Source organism: Manduca sexta, chromosome 15, assembly GCF_014839805.1.
Source record: "Manduca sexta isolate Smith_Timp_Sample1 chromosome 15, JHU_Msex_v1.0, whole genome shotgun sequence".
Lineage (NCBI taxonomy): Eukaryota > Metazoa > Arthropoda > Insecta > Lepidoptera > Sphingidae > Manduca > Manduca sexta.
The window spans coordinates 4,565,081-4,582,344 of record NC_051129.1 but is presented as its reverse complement, the minus strand read 5'-3'; the positions used below and the strand labels follow the sequence as shown (position 1 = coordinate 4,582,344).

General features: G+C 33.5%; 2 protein-coding genes and 1 non-coding gene across 4 annotated transcripts; 2 read left to right on the top strand and 1 right to left on the bottom strand.

Annotated features, from left to right (window-relative positions):
* The first annotated feature begins 3,923 nt into the window (after positions 1–3,923).
* Positions 3,924–11,327, top strand: LOC115453154 (regulation of nuclear pre-mRNA domain-containing protein 1B). Its single transcript, XM_030181818.2, is given in 7 exon segments — positions 3,924–4,187; positions 5,240–5,322; positions 5,324–5,477; positions 5,674–5,897; positions 6,225–6,333; positions 7,164–7,339; positions 7,965–11,327. Coding segments are annotated over 7 exon segments (1,044 nt in total). The 5' UTR covers positions 3,924–4,036; the 3' UTR covers positions 8,112–11,327.
* Positions 11,328–11,929: 602 nt separating this feature from the next.
* Positions 11,930–12,023, bottom strand: Trnai-uau. Its single transcript has 2 exons — positions 11,986–12,023; positions 11,930–11,965 (listed from the first exon to the last, which is right to left on the bottom strand). It is a non-coding gene; the product is annotated as a tRNA-Ile (tRNA).
* Positions 12,024–12,559: 536 nt separating this feature from the next.
* Positions 12,560–17,190, top strand: LOC115453155 (sodium-dependent serotonin transporter). 2 transcript variants are annotated; one of them, XM_030181820.2, is made up of 12 exons: positions 12,560–12,663; positions 12,731–12,790; positions 13,732–13,975; positions 14,165–14,369; positions 14,645–14,783; positions 14,946–15,074; positions 15,288–15,513; positions 15,683–15,795; positions 15,882–16,007; positions 16,338–16,535; positions 16,795–16,923; positions 17,125–17,190. In XM_030181820.2, the coding sequence occupies exons 1-12, from the start codon at positions 12,649–12,651 to the stop codon at positions 17,146–17,148; spliced, it is 1,608 nt and encodes a 535-aa protein (XP_030037680.1). In that variant the 5' UTR covers positions 12,560–12,648; the 3' UTR covers positions 17,149–17,190. The 2 variants fall into 2 exon arrangements, with proteins under 2 accessions (XP_030037680.1, XP_030037679.1); XM_030181819.2 differs by having other exon boundaries at positions 16,795–17,188.
* Positions 17,191–17,264: the final 74 nt, after the last annotated feature.

Sequence of the window (17,264 nt, the reverse complement as noted above, 5' to 3'; positions counted from 1 at the left end):
TAATATGGTAATGGTGTATTTTATGGTATTTTAAGTCGTATGATATTTACCTACTAAATAAACATGTTTATCTAATCTATACTTATAATAAATCTGTAGAGAGGTCAATTCTGTGCATGAAATATATTTCCAAAATAACTATCAGGGGGTGATTAGGGATCGATACTCATGCCAAAAATGCAATTAGTAAAATTTTTGTCTGTCTGTCTGTATAACCGTTATAGAAACAAAAACTACTCGACGGATTTTAACGAAACTTGGTACAATTATTTTTCATACTCCTGAGCTGGTTATAGTATACTTTTCATCACGCTACAATTAATAGAAGCAGAGCAGTGAAGGGAATTGTTGGAAGAACGGGAGAAGTTACTCCATTTTTTAAGCTTCCGTCGCGTGTGCAACCTTAATGGTTAAAGCTACACAGAAATCATGTATGACGAAAATGTTCTCCTTAAAATTATATAAAAAATATCCCACGACAGCATATGCCTATCTTTTATGGTTGACTCACAATAACACGTGTAACACCCGATAGCTTAGCAGTTCGAAGCTTTCTTATTATATTTGTCTACTCTTACGTTTATAACATTCTCAGTCATCCCTAATTAAAAAAGTTAACATTATTAAATATTCCATAAAAAGAATCATAGAAATCGGTATAGAAACACCAAAGTTATACATGAAATACGCTAATAATAAGCCATCATGCGTGAATATTGAATCATGCTATAAGGATTATTTTTGTATATATATAAGGTCGCGAACGCACAGGCAGACGGCTTGCTTGGCACCTAGAGGCTAGCGAATCACCTAGCGAGTAGCTTCGTAAAACGAACATTCTCGAACGTTCGCGACCGGCCTAGCAGCTAGGCGCCAATAATATTAGAGGAGTTCCTTCGATTTCACCAGGATCCCATCATCAGACCCTGACCGGACAATCGGACCACTTGCATACCACCATACATTAAAAAATCATCCCGACAAATTGAGCACCTCCTCCATTTATGAAGTCCGAAATCCACGCGGGCGAAGCTGCGGGCGGAAGCTAGTGCATAATAAAATTTAAAATATTAGATTCCAAACTACCTACTAGGTATAGAAGAGGCATACCAAACCACCCATTTGCTAAATAACTACATAGGTGTTCTATATAATATTATACCTATAAAGATATTTTGTAAGGTTTTTCATTATATGAATGAATGCGACGTGCGTCGCGTCGTCCCTTTCTCTACAGGCAATGTAGATATAGTATGGACTATGAACCCAAGGGTTTCGATTCAATACTTAGGTTAAGCTACACTTTGTGTACTTATAAAAAACGATAAACTCAAAATCATAAATTGTAGGATACATAAACTCACTTCACGTCGGTGGCACATAATCGATAAGCGATTAGGTAGGATTGCGTATAAGGAATTGGGCTTCCAGATATCTCACTTAGCTTATGAAACGTAACAGCGAGCTGTCACTTCATGTTGGTTTCCAATTAAACAATATCATGACGTACCTACTGCCTCGTCTGAGCCTTCATATTCAGTTTGACCCTAAACGAATGCGATGATAAAAAAATTGTTGCTACCCATCAACACCCGTAAGTACTATAAGAACGTTCATAGTTGAGGTATATAGTGTTTTCTTTTTATGCATGGGACCCCGCAGTCAACAACGGGAGACATCTGCGAATGGGATACAGAAATCCCTCGGCTTAGCGACTGGAGGGGCTTGAAGTAAGTTGGGAGGGGATATCTAGGGAAGGCAAGTGTGAGGGAATGAAAAGGAATCCTTTTAGAATGGGCGGAGGGGAAAAGGTCAGGAAATATTCGCGAACCCTCATAGGCCTTAATGAATTACAACCATGAGGTATACATACTGAACTGTATGCCTAGAGCGGTGGCAAATGTCCCCCCGAGCATAGGCATCGGGCGTGCATTCGATATAAAGACCGAGCCTACAACAATTGTTTCAGGGGATGAGAATTAGCACTATAGCTTTGTAACTAACAATACTAAGATCCTGATATTCCAGAATCCAGCGTCATTTCCAGTGCCGCGTGTTGCGCGATTACCAGCGCAGGATCCCGCGGAATTTGTGATACTGACTTTACATAATATTATAATAAACGACATATTTATTTACTTCGCCAACTTTTCATTTGAATTTTAACTACACAATTATTAATATACCTAGGTCTTAATTAGTTTTGACAACATTCAGTTATGTTTTGGTTTTTGTTTTCATTGCATGTTAACTGTTTTTGTTTTTGTATTTGATCTCGTTTCTTTGAGAAACGGGCACAATATAGTACCTACCTCGACTGCACCCGATTGTAAGCGGAGTAACATTAGACTGGTCAGTCAGCATTATTATGCCGGCCTGTTCGGAACCGAACTTACACACTCTGATCTCGGCAGTCGTCACGGATTTTTAACTTTAAATCATTTGATCTCTTGTTATTTTAAATAAAAGTGAAGTTATGTTGATTACTTTTTTGTTTTACTCCTTTTATAAAATATTAAGAATTCTTGTAAAAGGGATTTCGCAAATAACGGGATCCTGCAAACACCGCGATCCCGTGGGATTGAGGAATTCTTAGTCCCGGAAAAATCGATATTGACGATAAGCCTTGGGATTGGAAGCTCTAATTATTCCTGACGCAATATCACGGCAGAAACACAACAGCAAAGTTACTTCATGTTGTAATTGTAAAGATAAATCCGATGCGAATAGGAAAATTAATCATTAGTGGCACCAGTGTTGATTGCAAGTGTTTTCATGATATTCGCAAACACTCTTATACAGTCTAACAACTATGTTGATCTTAACATTGCATTTGCCCCAATTTTAATGCTAATCCATAATTAATGTAATTTAATAAATTATACGATTACCATCAACAAGAATATTAATAAATGTTAGCACTAATTAAACCTTAAACAATAATTCGGTCGATGCATCTGTGTAATATAATTTTCAACAGCAGTTGCATCTCTATTTACTCCAGTTTTCCGTGCCTACACTCTATTACAAAATTATAAGTTCTCCGTCACCGTCACTATTTGAATTTAATCGGTTTTTATTGTAAAAATGGGACAAAATACCAATATTTTTTATAAGTCAAGGAAACTCCTGTTAACAATATCATTACTTTCTACCCAGTTAATGCATTTTTATTTGTGACTTAAAAATAAAGGCAAATCTCATTCTGTCTCTGAATTTATACTTAACGCTGCGGCATTCCGAATCTATACGTAAACCTGATAAAATTTCTGATTAGTCTGCAATGATCTTCGCATAGTAGCACCAAATTGGAGGAACTTATCTACATCAAATTTAAGAGTTTGCACGGGGGAAATATACAAAACATAAAGTAATAACTGAGTGAAAAACTATTTTAGACAAGAAATCTTTTTTCTTTTATTAGGCTTATTTCTTCCAAAACCGTATTTATGGATGTTTCTTCAATTGGGGGGTATAACTAAGTAGGCATCTGGCAACATTGAAGACAGATTTGTAATCAGTGTTGCCAACAACCAACATAGTCGATGTACCAATAAAACTGGTGGATTAGACCTCCTTTTAAACATAGAAATATTGGTTGGCTGGTGGTAGTTTTTTAGTAGATTCCCTTACAAGAGTGAGTAAAAGGAAGAAGAAAATGTACTTTAAAAATTTTACTCCTTTTGTCACAAAATGTAGTAAAAATAGTAGTGTCAACTGAACGATACTAGAACAATACTTACATCAATCTAAAAAGCTCACTAGAAAAAGTCAATAAATTTATATTTTTGCGCTCAAAATTAAATAAAAACAGGTCACCGGAAAATCACACTTGTAGAAAATTGACGGAGGATTTTATCATTAATGGTGCCTAGACATTTGCGCGTTCGACAAAAAAGAGTTGGCAACACGATTTGTAATTTTTGGTTAGTTTTCATAATTCAAGATGGCGCCAGTATAATGTGTGAAATGCAGTGAGACTTTTCGTACGACTGTTTTACGTTTGCAGATCGTGGTGTATTTTTAAATAATTATCATGTCTGGATTTACTGAAAACGCGCTCATTCGTAAACTCCAAGAACTAAATTCCAGCCAGCAAAGTATTCAGACATTATCTTTGTGGCTAATTCATCACAGAAAACACCACGCAGCAGTCGTCAAAACTTGGTTCAGAGAGTTGCTAAAAGGTATAGGTTATTATATTTGCTAGTTTTCGCCTTACTATTTACTTTTTAAAGCTTATCCACTTTGATTAACTTCCATTTTGTTCCACATACATTTATTTTTACTCATAGAGTTCTTTAGAAATTTAAACTTCGTATAAAATTGCTGCGAAATATAAATTTTGTTTCCAAACTTTACCAGGTATTCGGCGAAACGTTCGGTCTACAACTTTATTAACGTTTTGCTCAGTGGTTATTTTTATAAATCTTATCTCAGCCATGAGGTTTGGATAAAAAAATGTTAGGGTAGATTTAAAAACAATTCTAATTATTGCAGCCAAATGTATCACCAAAACGAACACAATTGCTTCGGATTAGAAGATAATATTGGCATAATAACACGATCACTTTTATTAAAATAAAGACTTGTAATAAAAATGTGATAGAAATTAAAAAATTTACATGATGGTACAACTAGGAATTTTATTGTTGTATTTATAGTTTCGGAAATTCTGCTTGTTAAGTTTTTCCCACATTATTTATACATTAATAATTATTGTAATTTTAGAAAAATAATTTTCAAGTTTGATAGTTCCAAGCAATTATACATTAAATTTCAACATCAATATTCTTTTCAACCATTTTATTTACCTTTACGCATTTTACTGCTTATTGAAAAGGACATGTCGTAGTCAAGCCTGGGCCATATTTTAAAAACAGTTTATAAAAATATTGGTGAAGATATTAGGAATATAGTAACATTTTATGATGCATGTAGATCTGGCCATGTGTTAATTACACTTATGTCTGTAATAAATGCTAATAAAATAATATTGTCAAGGTAAATTATTGACATTAGGTTTATTGGTCCATGCCAGAATTAATCGAGAATTCATTTTAAATTCTACTTGGTTTTAATTACACAAATCAATATAATTTTGTTAATAATAGAAAGGAAAAAGCATTTATCAAATGATTGTTTTCAACAAATCTATTAGGAGAAAAAATAATATTCTTAAACTTCATACTTCCTTTTATATTGTTAAACAATTTTTATGTTAATATTATTTTTGCAGTTAAAGATGCTAGACAACTTACATTCATGTACCTGGCGAATGACGTGATACAAAACAGTAAGAAGAAGGGTCCAGAATATGGCAAAAGAATTTGGCGAAGTTCTGGTGGAATCCTTCCAACACATGGCTAAGACTGGAATAGATACAAAGACTAAAAACTCATTGCACAGGATATTGTCTATTTGGCAAGAAAGAGGTGTATATGATGCACAGAAAATACAAGACTTTAAAGATGCTAGTGAGTTATTTTTTTATTTTACATAAATCAGAAAGTTTTTGAACATAACAGAAACCGCTGGACATATTTTAATGAGCTGTAATGCTAGTTTAAACATTTCTAAGTTATTACTTCTTTATTTAAAATTATGATAGTGAATCTGTCACATTAAATATAAATTACTTTGCTTTAAACAAGAAATTATTTTATGTTTCAGTGGACTCAAGTAACTCTATAAAAGCAAATAAAGTAAACAAAAGAAAATCAAGTGATAATGAGCCAAAAGAGCCAGCAAAGAAAAATAAAGTTGAAGGGAGAGCTAAGAGTGAGAGACGTCATAGTGAGACTAAGGTGGAAGTCGATGGACATATTGAAACTCATACTACTTTGAGTCCGAAAACTCCACCTGGGGATCCACCGGAGCCTGAGGAGTTAATTAAGGTGAGTGACTAATAAGGATTTAGTTATTTCTATGAATCTTCAAAATGTTCATTTCCAGTAAATAATTTATGTGCTACTTGAGAAGCAAATGCATTTTATTTTTAATGTAATCTAATTAAAGCAACTATTGTTTAACTATCCATAAAGGTGAAATTTATCTGCCTATTTCAACCTTTCAATGGTTTTTTTTTTCAAATAGTATACGGAAACCTAAAATTTTTATTTTAGGAAAGATCTTAATATTCTCTTGACTCTGTTCCTTGCTGATGCTAGATATTAGTATGTTGTTACAAAAAGATTGTTATTAACATTGGTAAAACTTTCCAGGCATTATTAGAGCTAGAATCAAGCGCATCTAGTGATGAAGCAGTGAGGGAACGGATAGCGTCCCTCCCGCCAGAAGTATCCGAAGTTCAGTTATTAGATAAATTACGAGGTAAACTGACACCATACTATCGCATAAACACTGTGATAAGCCTTGTAGTGCATTTGAGAAAGTCGTTTTTATGGCTACAGGAAAATAAACTATGACATACACTTTTTAATTGTATTATTTTTATTTGGTTTTGTATGTACATTTAGTGCATTATTCCTTATTTTGTAAGCTTAGTGCAATTGACTTGTGGTTGTTTAGCCATGTTAGTGAGATATTTTAAAATTAAATGCACGGTGACATGACGCAATGTATTCACAATGTGTTCAATAAAAGCATGTAAATGTTATTCATAAATCATATCAAATTGTTTTAATAAATAGTATTTGTAAAATTGTCTGTTTCTTTGTCAACCTATGTTTATAAAATAGAAATGGTGAAATGTGATTTTATATATTTGTAAAACAAAAAAATTAAATGCATTTGAAATATGATGTTTTTGATTTAAACCCTATAATTTTAAAGATTGCAAAAATGTAATATTTCCCAAATGACACATTTTAGCTATGACCTTGCCTCAAATGCACTACAAGATTTGAGCAAGATATATGTGATACACGAAATTTAACTAATGATTTAAAAAATATATAAGAACATTGCATAATTGCATATATTTATTGCACAATTGCTTTTGTATTGATGTAGTTTGACTTCACTGTGTTGTACAAGTTATAATACTTTGTAGAAACCCTAAAATCATCCCCACACAGTACCTTGTACAAAATATAAAAGAAAAATCCAGATTCAAATTCGAAATACAACAATACATCACCACAATAGAATTATTATTTTTCGCGTAATCGCACCCAATTATTTTGCTTATTCCTTTTCAGACAAGGAAACTGCGTTAAGTCTAAGCGCTGTTGTGAATTCGGCTGCGGAACTATTAGCGGAATACAATTTGAGGCTGACTGAAGAATTGGAGAAAAGAAGGAAAGTGGCTGGTATGTTGCGGGACTTTGCGCAGGCGCAACGGGATCTCGCTAAACAAGCTGAGGCTAGGCTGGAGGTGAGAACAAATTTAATAGTAAATTAGGCCGCGGTCACATTCCTTAGGTACCGTAGTGTCTATTTCTGCCACCGAGCAGCAGCGCGCGTATATTTTTTTCGGCTTGAAGGACATTATAGCTAGTATAATTTTTAAGTATTGGAGTGCAGTACTTTGTTATTCCAAGTACTAGATGGTGTTGCTATTGTTTGTGGGCGGTCGTGGCGTTTACTTATTATCATGGGAGTACCCAGGGGTGGCAGGGCAGTTTACCCTAAAATCATGGATACGCCCATGCCTCCCATCAAGCATATTTTTGTCTCTTCGTTTAGTTGTACAGATATTGAAAATATCGGCGCTATTTCGCAGTTATTCGGTACATAATTTATTAATTATTGTAATACTGTTAATTAATGTTTGAGCATATAAATTGTATAGATATTTTTAAATTCGATTTAAATTTCAATGATAATTGCAATATCTACTCTAAATCAGGAAATAGCTAATAATAAATAATATACAATTATAATTAAGGTTATTAATTTCTTGGAACATAATGATAATTAATGAGTTTACCAGGCCAATAAATTAGTTTCGCAATCATTGTATGTCTACCTATAGTTTTTTATTATTATTTATATTACAGGAATATAACATAAAACTGCAGAAGATCTACGCTGTGAAAGCGGAAGTAAAATCGCACATAGACAACCTACCCGACGTGTCGCGGTTGCCTGACGTCACAGGGGGGCTGGCGCCACTTCCTTCCGCCGGCGATTTGTTCAACATTTAAGACTAATTATAATGTAAAAACATTGTCAGGGTCGTCTCTGTAATTAGAAATATCACGCAATGTATGAATACATATTTTTCTACACGTTTTATTGAAGACATTGTAGTCTGAAAAAACAGACAATAGCTATAAATATGAATATAGTGTTATTTTATTTATCATAACCACGAAACACCAATTACAGTGACCTTAGAAACACAAATGCCTTGCGTAGATTCGAGTTGCTGCCACCATAGCCAATCATATGACGCTATGCACTATATGTAGGTATGTACTTGAATAATAATTATATATACGACAGCAGTATTAGAAATAATAATTGGAACTATTTGTGGTCAATTTGTTTTATGCTAATTCTCGGTTACTAAGCTTATGTTGATGGACTCGCCCGCCCGCTACATCATGGTACGGAATACAGTCTCTGCTTATCCCTTCGGGAATAAAGGCGTGTTGTGTTTGTGTGTTTTTTTTCACCTAATTTATTCAAATTCATTTATTGACTTCATAATTTTATTGAGAAACTTATTTGTCATTCTATCAATTTTAGATTTTAGAAATTAACAAAACCATGTTCAGCCTTATAAAATAGATATTATAATCAATATAATGAATGTAGATAAGCTATGCACAGTTAGATATATACATATTGGTCTAGATAGTTTTATATACAGCAGTTTTACCAATAAATAGCAATAATATGTACCTCCGAAAAGGATAGTAGGGACGCCCTGGCAATGTTCAGTTAATTTGTTAATAATCGTATGGGTTCTCGAAATGTTTAGAATTAATCGTTTTTAACAGAATACCTTTTGGTATATTTCCTTATATTTACTAGATGAATAAATGCTACTTTAGTTTTAGCCGAAAGTTTACGTGTTTCTCCACAGAAAACCAATATTGGGAAGCTTTCAATTCGTCATTAATGATGTTTAATATGCTAACATCGATTCAATTAACGATGTACCCGGGCTAGTTTTGAATGATTGCTCAAAGAAAATATGCGTTGTGCACTCGAATTACAGTGCTGCTTGATTCAGCTCTTAGCATAGTTGACATATAACGCAGGGATTTCTTTAAAATTCAATATTCATGAGATTTTTTAAATAGTTGACGCGTTTGCCACGAGATGTTACTCCAGTAATGATAATGCACGTGGGATTTATTTTCTGCAATACTAAGAAAATATTTATTTACTTTTAATATTTCTTTTATTATAAAATTGTAATGTGGATAAAAAAGATAATGCTGGATATTATATTAAGTATGTAAATAAAGTACATACTAAAAGTAAAAATAATTTAAAACGATAAATTCTAAACACAAGTTGAATGAATGTAAAATTGTTTCTGAATACATTTAAAATCAATATCTTCCAGCAGTTAATATATCGAATATATTTTTAAAGAAAATAAAATATTAATGAAGCAATAACAGTACATAATATACATGTTTGTATCGAAAAAACGCTTAATTATATTAGTGTTGCCTCGTATAACATATGAAATTAGGATTAATTAAAATAGACGTCACCATCGATTCTATAGGCGAGTTCCGTAAAATGAATATTTCGACTACGGTCCATAAATTCCCATTCTCCTCACTATTCTAAAATTGGGCTCGAGAGTGCGGGCTCTTCGTTCACTAGAGTCAATTTTTTAGAACTTCAATCTACGCAATTTTATACACCCGGCCATGATTGTGTAAGTAATTAAATTCAGTCACAACAGACATTAAAATATGACGCCATTATTACCTTGTCAAGTTGATTTACATGAGCGTCCTAAAGGGAGGGGAGATGGGTCAGGAATGTCCAGTACCATTGACATAATTTTGTTCCAAATGTGCCTACTTTCTAACATAATATAATAGACATAAAGTTAGGCTTCGTCCGCACTGTGACTGAAGAAACGCTGCGATTTAAAATTGGAAGCCAATAATATCAGAAACCAAAGCCGTGACTTCTAAGGCTCGATCCTAAAATCATGTACGATTGTATTATGTTTACTCGAAAATCAACTATAAAATATTTACGATATGACAAAATATTTATTGTATTTATTCATAATTCTAGTGTGTCACGACAAATTGGAATTTAATAGTTGTTACTAAACACACAAACAATACTTAGCTTAGTAATTAGGGTTCGTATAAGTAAATTGCTAGATGTTCGTTAAAAAATATTAAAAACAACAAATAAGTTGAGTGAAATAATAGAAATAGTATATTCAGCTGCCTTAATAATAATAAACTGCACTTTGGATAAAAACACAACATAATCATATCTTAGTAAATAGGTTATTATTTTATTGTCTTATTATTTAAAACATTTTCACGATGAAATATACAAGGTGGGTTAAACTTAAGATATGTCCTGCTGTTATTTAATATTGATTATTTATTATCTACTAAAAATGGAGCTTCTCATTGCATGTCCAATACTTAAGCAAGTGCATGATTAAAATTTTATGCCTCTTTTAATTTGTGGCCTTTGCAATAAAAAAAAATCCGATAGAGACATTATGCATCTAATATTCCGGTATCATGTTTGGATCCTTGGTAAATGACAAAGAAACTGCTGAACGGATTAGGCAAAAATTTCGCACACCGACACACAACGTCCTGATATAAGGCTAATTTATTTAGGAACATGCGTGTGGGCATAGCGGAGCTGTGAGAGCCTAAGCACCACTTGATAATTATAAAATTAAACAAATAAATAAATATTTATTGCACATTGTTTGTGTGTGACTGCAAAAAAAATTGTGAAGCGTACGTGACTAGTAATTTTGAATAATATTATGAAATACATATTTGTTCATCTGTTGTTACATAATTTAAAACTATTCAACGCCCGCTATGAGACATTGATATTTTGCGTGACATTATTGAATTTCATTGTACGTACATCTTAACCTTTTTTTAATTGTTTTTTTAATTGATCTTTTAACTGCTATGGAATTGAAAAAATCGTTGTTTTTTTTTTCATATTCATTACCCACGATTACAAAAATTTCCATCGTTTTGGTGCCCTTAAATGTATAATGAATTACGACTTTCTCAAATTTTGACAGTTATGCCGATATTGAATGTAATGTAAGTTGACTTTGTTTTTTGTAAACCAAATACTATATTATAATTTGGTGCCAGCTAGTGTATTTAGCTTCCACAACGTGGAGCAATAGTGTTAGTGAATTATAAAATTTGTTACATTAACAATTCGTTTTTTATTTTCGTACAAACTTCATTAATTCACCTGATTTGTAAGCACCAATCAGGTGTGCATGTTTAAGATTTCAGACCCTAATTCTACCCAATTAAAACAGCATATTGGGTAAATTCTGAATGAGTTTCCGAGCCGTGGCAACATTTACATGCTTCAAATTTTATTAAGTGTTAACCTTCAATACATACATAAGCTCATCCTTTTATCTAAAGGAGCAAATAGAAGTGGAACGAGTTTATATCTACGTTATTTAAATGATAGATGGCGAGTCTATCGCGTATTTTTACTATTTGGAATCGAACCCAGGAACGTGTTTAGAGTTAACCTATCTTATTATTAAACGAAACGACAGCTCAAATAGTCTTTTTATGAAATATCTGGTTTATCATTTGATACAACAATTTTTATTTTTTCGTAAATTAAATATTACATCTAAGATTAAAAAAAAAGCTAGTGTCATGTGCGACACTCACAGAAACTATAGTTGATAATAAAAAAAAATTAAATCATATATTGCACGGACTTGTCACACACTAAGTAGCTCCGATCGGCATTTTTATTTGATCTTTCACGAATTTCGTTTTTTAAAAAATAATGCTCCAGGTGAGGCTCGAACTCACAACCCCGGCATATCTCACACACATACTGCCTTATAAGTACCGTGCGCTAACCAATTGCGCCACTGGAGCGATGTGATGTGTTGCCTAATTGAACAATGGGAATGTCAAATGACTGATAACTGACCTATATACTGTAATTTATGGTTAGACCAAGTCATTAATTAACATAGGGAACATCAATTACTTAAGTCGGTAAAATTATTTAGAAACCGCTCTGACGGAAGTATTCTTTTACTCAATTTTGTTGGCAAAATATTGCTGGATCTGTTTTGATGAAGATTTCTCAGTATATCTATAGCAATTAATGAGGGTTGTATTTACTTTCTGCACACAAATTTCAGGTGGGTGTAAAGTAGCCTTTATGAATCGGTTGATCATGCATTATGGTACGGGGAATCAATAATGCAGCGGAGTCATTCATGTAACAAAATTACAATAAGTATGTACTTCTAGGTAATAAAACAACGAACAACGATAAGTAAGTACCTAAAATATTCTTAATTAAAATTTTACTGTTTAGTCGCTCTTGATAACCCGAGTTTGAGATAAGAGATAAACCTCATTAATTTGTACTTTTTGTCATAGTTTTTCTCTAAGGGCTTGTCACTTAACATCCTTCAGAAATCCTTCAATTTTGACGATTGAGTGTAGATCAGATATATTTTGAATATTTTTTTATTGTATCTTTATAAAAATGAGCGAAAGCGGAGTAAGTATTTGCCCAAAATTTAGCTGAATTGGAAAAGAACTCATTTTATTGATAATTTTTTTTTCAGTCTTCTCGAACGAAAACAGTTTCTGAAACTGTTGATTCAGAATCTACAGATGGCTTATTGGTAAGTTCTACGCCGTTAAGAAGTACCTATATACCTATGTTGTAACTACGACACTACCTAAAGTGCTGTAGTAACTGCCTGATACCAGGGGCGAAATCCCTGGGATGAAACTAGTCAAACGATTGAAACAAAAGTATTTTAAAAGGACATAAATCGTAATGCGCTAATTATTCTTGCTAGAGCCCTAAATATGCGAGTAATATTAGTTATTGTTCTTCACGTGTGTTCCGTACTTATATACTTTCCACAGTTTTTTTTTGTTAGGTACTTTTATTAATTTTATATGGTTTAAGCCGACAGGAGTAGTTACCGGTTTTCTAAATCTATATTAAAAATTAAAACGAGTAATCAAGGTCTCATTATAAACGTAGGATGTTTTGCTAACTTTGTGGGTGAGCATTTTTGTACAACCGCCAGATGACGCGTGGAGGTGGTCATCGCCTGATGTATGAACAGGAGATATTTTAATTTCGAATTTAAAATATTTTATGGCACCTTCGTTACGTTGAGGCTATTGACTGACGCTGAGGGTATAGAATCATCCCTTATGAGCCTTCCTTCGATTATAATTAAATTGACTAAATACATACAATGTCCTATAGTTACATAATTTGATATGAAGCAAAAACATAAAAGGCCCAAGGCTGTATATATAGGGGGAATAATTTGGGTACAAACCTATACAATGAACAAACCAAGCAACAGTGCTTGCACCCTATCTGACGGCAGAAATACCTGCATAAAGACGGCACTAGATCTAAACTTTAAATGCATTAAGTACTTACTTATTCTTTAGCCTTTGCAAGTAGCTATACATAGCTGAACATAGACCTAAGCTAAACATCATTCCTATCATCGCAAAGGCTTTAAGTACACTAACATATTTTTTATATTCAAAATAAATTTAAACTGGAGATGCAAATTAATTCTTTCAATTTTAGATACCCGATCGCTGGACGAACAACATAAGCTACCGACAACTTGTTATGTCCTCCTGTATAGGAATCGTACAATTATGGTGGCATCCATATTTACATGATCTACGGAAGCTTCTTCCCTTTCTGTTTTTGTATAACGTGTTTAGTTTACTATTCGGATATCCACTGTTTTACTTGGAGCTGGCACTTGGTGTTGTCACGAAGAAAGGTGTTTTGAACTGCTGGGACTTAGCACCGGTGGCGCGAGGTATAAAAGTTTTAAAGTTAGAAAAAAAACTATAAAATCAAAGGGTGTAGGAATGGTCCGGACCCACCATTATAATAATACAATAGTGTTAGAAACAGAAGCCGCCGTTTTATTAACAAATAAAAAGGTCTACAATTTATTTCGCTAAGATATTTAAGTAGCAGAAATAAAGTATTATGATGTGTTCAGGTATAGGTTTCGCGATGTTAGTGTCTTGTTTGTTCACGGCTCTCGCCGTGGGAGCTGTGGCTGCCTGGAGCCTGGCGCTGCTGGTCCACAGCTTCCATTCATTCCTTCCATGGCTACACTGCGCGGCTAGTGCGCGGCCGGCGTGCGCGGCAAGACATCGGCCCCTATCTGCGGGCAGTGAGACTCCTGCGCATTCTTTTTTCTTGTTAGTTTAAACTTTATCGATAGTTATGTAGTACATAGTAGTCTCTGCTTGTAGGTCTATGCCGATAAAGTTGTAGAAAGATAATATATATTTTTTTAGAGTTTCGCCGTTGAAAATATTTCTTCAGTGAGGTTAAGATTACCATGTGAAGTTGTGTACCACAGTTATCTGCAATTTTTAATACATATTAAAAACTTAACCACTTTTCTTTACCTAAAATTTTTATTTAAGTAGGTTCAGTGGTTAAAAAGTAAATAATTGTAATTTATTTCTAGCAATTTTGTTTTGAATCTCAAAAGAGAAGGTTTAGATGGTGGACTCGGGAATATAGCGTGGGAACTCACGTGGTACTATGTGATCTGCTGGGTCTTGATATATTTTATTGCTGTGAAAAGAATATACAGTTATTCGAAGGCAAGATATTCTAATAATAATACTTATATAACTCAAATAATTTTTTATTCTTCCATAAGTAGTTTTTTTTTAATGGTAGATCTGGTATGTATTTATAATCTAGACCTATAGGTATTTGTTTTAAGCGTGACTTGTAATATTACATACCTTTCTTTTTTTCAGTTAGTCCTTTTCAAAGACGTGTTGGCATATTTTGTTTTGATATGTAGTGCATTTGGTGCTGCTCGGCTTGGTGGAGCTGGTCGCATGTTTCAAGAATGCGACTGGACAGTCTTACTAGATGGGTTAGAGGTGACAACTATGGTTTTATTTGGTCATATCAACAGATGTATTTATTTATTATTAAATTGTGGATAGTTCTGGCCCTAGACACAATCATGTTGCCCAGTTGCTAAATATATCTCGACATACCTTACGCAATTTGTGTACGAACACGAATTAACATAAACTAATCAATTATTTCCTATTTAGATTTTAATAAGACTTTCTTAATTTTGTTTCTAGATATGGAGAAAAGCTATCGAATACTCACTAATTCAGATGTCAGTGTCTCACGGCACGTTAGTAATGCTCGGATCGTATTCTCCTAAAGGACAACATAAGTTGGGAACTACGGCCATGTTGGCATTCGCTGTGTCGAAACTCAGCTGCATGACAACTGCTTTGGTTCTTGGAGCGGCCCACGGTGCTTTGATCAAGGATTATGACAGTGAAACTAATATTTGGAACGGTATTGTGTACTTTTTTCTTTTCCTATGTACTTAACTAAGTATTACTCTCAATGTTTATCACAGCTAGGTACCGTAGATCTACGAACCTTTAAAATAGTTGGCAGTAATAAAAAAAATTTCCTACATTTTCTTTTTATTCTTTTCTATTATTTAGTATTTCTATTTCAGGCACTTCATCTGCAATGATTTTATGGTCCGATTATGTGGCCAGAATACCTGGTAGTCAATTTTGGTCAGGTCTTGTTTTCTTTACGTTGTTCGTGCTGTCTTTATCGTCGACGGTAAAACAAATTTCAATTATTTACGGTTTTTTGGTAAAGATGTATCTACTTACTTATCATGTATGTATGTATGTATTAATTTGTAGGCTCTACTGGTTCAAACAATGATGTCTGCATTCACCGGAAAATCAATCAGAAAGATTTCGTGGGCATTTCTGGTGCTAATTTGTGTGTTGTTTTGTTTCCTCGGCATTATTACGTTATGTACACAGGTTAGTCTCGAGCTCCTTAAGCGGAATTAAACTACTTAACATTATTCGTATTGAACCAATATGAAGTACTCATTCTCTGATAGATTCCCATTGCTAGGCAGCCTAGCAGTTAAAATTAAAAAAAAGTGGAAGGCTTAGTATTGTGATTGGTACTAAGTTACCTACATACATAATATATATGTATAACTTACATAAGTATTATTTTAATTATACCTATTTGTTTTACATCGCAAAAACTGGATACATCAATTAACCACCACTTTAACAAACTGGAAATGTAGACCTTGAAGGACCCAACTAGGTGAAGATTACTTTATTTTAACATTACAGGGAGGATTATATATTATGAATTTTTTGATGGATTGGCCAGTGACTATGCCTCGCGTGCCTATAGCGGCCATGGTTGCTATAATAGTCACCTACGTGTATGGCCAAACTACGTTCTGCGAAGACGTGTTCTTCGCGGTGGGGGAATACCCTGGAGTGTTTTTGAGGGTTTGCTGGGCGCTGTCACCTGGTTTGCTATTGGTAAGTCTAATTCTAGATATAGGAAAAGTATCTCTAGAAATGAGGTAAAATTAAAATGCTCCATGAATAATATTAGAATTCAGTGACTTTTTAAGATACCCAGTATTATCACAACTTTGCTACCTTACGATGTAAAGCGAAAATGTATCCATTTGAATAAGTTTAGTATTCTTATAATGACTTATTTTTATTGATTCTTATATTTCAAGTTAACAATTGTTTGTTTATTTGAATTGGCCATTCAGTTATTTTATTCCAGGGAATTTTCGCTACCGGGATCGGATCATGGTCCTTTGAGGTGGTGGCTGGCTGGATGATGGTTGTTTTAACTCTGATTCCAATTGGAGTTGTTATAATATTCTACTTGTTTTTCAAGTGTAGGATCAGAGTAAGTGACGCGTTTTGTGGGACTTAGCCGTACTCAAGATACCTTACTACATCGTTAAACCTAACATTTGCGAATGACATATCTTAGCGATAGACTTTTCATTACGATATGTTATTGCTTTTGTTTTATTAGCGATAACGATTGTAGGAAGATATGGCAAGAGCCGCTGGTATTTACTATAAGTATACATTTTATTTTCAGAACATGGTCCAGAATGAAAAGTAATCGTAGAAGTTATTTTGATAATACAGTTTTCATGTTTCAAGTTTTGATGGTTTTATTTTTGAACAGAAAAATTTTTCCTTTCCTCAAATCCCTTTGCGCTAGATTCCTAAGTAGTG

Bases quoted from the DNA above. Each gene is read 5' to 3' on its own strand.
- LOC115453155 (XM_030181819.2), top strand. The intron at 13,976-14,164 runs GTATAAAAGTTT...TGATGTGTTCAG, and splicing joins CTTAGCACCGGTGGCGCGAG to GTATAGGTTTCGCGATGTTA. The intron at 16,008-16,337 runs GTTAGTCTCGAG...TTAACATTACAG, and splicing joins TTATTACGTTATGTACACAG to GGAGGATTATATATTATGAA.